The sequence below is a fragment of the Malania oleifera genome, chromosome 7 (assembly GCF_029873635.1).
Source record: "Malania oleifera isolate guangnan ecotype guangnan chromosome 7, ASM2987363v1, whole genome shotgun sequence".
NCBI classification, from domain to species: Eukaryota; Viridiplantae; Streptophyta; class Magnoliopsida; order Santalales; family Ximeniaceae; genus Malania; species Malania oleifera.
Window position 1 is genome coordinate 46,969,486 of NC_080423.1, and position 2,737 is coordinate 46,972,222.

A 2,737-nucleotide genomic window follows, 5' to 3' on the forward strand; every position below is an offset into this window, starting at 1 on the left:
CAGAATTACAACTACAGAATATACAGATATATATTTATTATAGTGTCATGGCTATATAGTTGATATAGAATCATGGTTATACAGAAATACAGAATCATGGTAAAACAACTAGACTAATATAGAAATATTATTATACAGTATCAGACCACAATGGAATACAGCAGTTTATAGAGCATGGTATCGTTGCGATACAGTATAGACAATGCAACCATACGTCTCAAATAGAGTATGGTACATCCGATTGTGCCCTCGAATAGAGTTGTTACCTCCCTGGCGTCCGGACCAGGTGGAGCGGATCATTCATGCTACAGGCATCTAGATATGCATACAGTTACGCTAGCACTTAAGGGCCAACCAATGTTTAGCTTCACCTATGGGCCGCACAACCCAGTCATGAGGGGGTAAGTCATGATATATAGCCATCTAGGAGGAAGTTTGTAGATATATGGTTATGCATAGTACACAAAGAAAGCAAAGATTGCATATTATAGATAGAAGTACATTTGAATAGATAACTCAGAAATTTTCATATTCTATATGATATAAGCATGTGTTATTACACAGATGTTTTTCTTGATGTTTATCATGTACAGTATTAAGTGAATGATATGTCATAAATTAACTCATATGCCACACACTGGTGATAACATGTTTCTCGTTACTGAGAGGTGTCTCACCCCACCATTAATAAACATTTCAGGTAATTCAGAAAGACAAGTTGGGCCAGCTCAGAGGTAGAGGTGGTGTAGAGTCGGCGTAGTTTTGGGGTGAGTTTGGGTTGGTTAGTGGAGCCCATGGTATTTTGGTATTTTTAGGAAGTGTTCTGTATATGTGTGTATGTGTATAGCTAGGTATATAGTACTCTAGTATTGTATTTTGGTATATGTTGGATATGTATGTACTTCTACTGCTTAGGTGTTATATGAAATAGATAGAATACCACGGTCCCACTTCAGGCTGTGATGATGTCAACTATGCTCATGCAAGGTATCAAAAACCATATATTAATATAGAAAAAAAAATGGATGGAAATTTCAAGTCGTTATAATTTGGTATCAGAGCTTAGGTTGATAGGTTTTGTAGACTATAGAGTGCAGTAGGAACAATACTAGAGTATAGGAATGGATCATGAATTTAATGAGTCCATATTGGGGAAATTAATATGAGTACTTAGGGTTTTGTTCCATGATAGGGAAGTTGGATTTTCGTAGTAGTTTCTATGTTTTTCCTAGAGTGATGATTTCAGGAAAGTCATAGTAAACTATTGTTGGGTTGTGTTTCTTAATTGTTGGACTGAACCTTAAATTGAGAGTAAGAACGATGAATTAATTGGTGATATGATATTTCAAGTAAATGAATATGTTACTTATGTTATACAGACAGGGTCCTCAGATTATGTTTATTTTTCTTTTCAGGATTGACCTTGGAGGGAGTGGCGCTCATGCTAGTGGGGATAATGGGGCAGGCCCCTCTGGTGCATGTGGTGGGGATTCAGACGCAGTCTTACGTAACATGACTTAGCAGGTTATGACTGAAATTGCACGTAGCTCCAAAAGTAGGGAGGACCATCGACAGAGCGAGGTTGTACTATTGAAAATTTCACGAAAATGAATCTTCCAGCATTTTTAGGAGGAGCTGACCCTGTAGTGGCCAAGAATTGGATGCAGGAGATTGAGAAAATACTGATGGTCCTCAATTGTACCAATGAGCACAGGGTTCTTTATGCTTCCTATAAACTTACCGGTGAGGCCGAAAGGTGGTGGACTGTTATGAGATTACTGGAGGAGCAGAGACAGGTACCAGTAGCTATGACCTAGTACCAATTTAAGGAAATATTTTTTGATTGTTATTTTCCTACCACTGTCAGGGAGGCGAAGGTAGCATAATTTATGGGACTGACTCAAGGAAATATTACATTTCAGTAGTATGCAAAAAAGTTTATTGAGCTATCACGCTTCACCCCTTATAGTGTTCCAGATGAGGTGGAAAAGGCTAGGATATTTGAGAGGGGTTTGAGATGGGATACTTATAAACAAGTGGTGGTTTCAAAGCTGCAGTATGTCTCTGAGATGGTTGATAGGGCTACTATGGCAGAGGAGAGCGAGTAGAAAGATGCAATAGCACTAGGCAAGAGGGATATGGGAACCTCGAGTCAAAGAAAGAGGCCTACATCTTTAGGATTTCAAACAATTTCTAGACGAGGCCATTGGAGGGGAGATAGATCTAGAAGAGTTCAGACACACGAGGGAGGAGATCACGGGTATCAAGATGAGTAGGCGTACCCTATTTGCTCTATTTGTTGTAGGAGATATACAGGCAGATGCTAGTTGGGAAGTATTTTTTGCTACAATTATGGAAGACTTGGACACATAGCACGGGAGTGTTAGTGGTCACTAAACAGAGCACCAGCCCCTAGAGAGATCCAGAGACATAATCAGGCACCCAAGGGTGGTGGTCAGTAAAGGAATGTAGTCCCGGCAAGGGTTTATATGCTGATGCTGGGAGACGCGGAGACTGCCACAGACATCGTGACGGGTACTTTTACTGTTTTATCATACAAATTTGTTGTTTTTTTTTTTTTGACAAAGATGCCACCCATTCATTTATATCATTGAGTTATGTTAAATTATCTGGGATTGAGGCACAACTATTTGATGTAGAGTTGTCTGTTGCCACACCGACTAGATCTACAGTGAGATGTAGGAAGGTACTTAGGAATTTTCCAGTGGCCATTTAG

The 2,737-nt window shown here is 39.4% G+C and overlaps 1 protein-coding gene across 1 annotated transcript; it reads left to right on the plus strand.

Moving 5' to 3' along the window:
- Window positions 1-1,607: 1,607 nt before the first annotated feature.
- LOC131160830 (uncharacterized) lies at window positions 1,608-2,108 on the plus strand. Its single transcript, XM_058116710.1, has 2 exons — window positions 1,608-1,796; window positions 1,926-2,108. Exons 1-2 carry the CDS (start codon window positions 1,608-1,610, stop codon window positions 2,106-2,108), a joined length of 372 nt encoding a protein of 123 aa, XP_057972693.1.
- The last annotated feature ends 629 nt before the right edge of the window (window positions 2,109-2,737 follow it).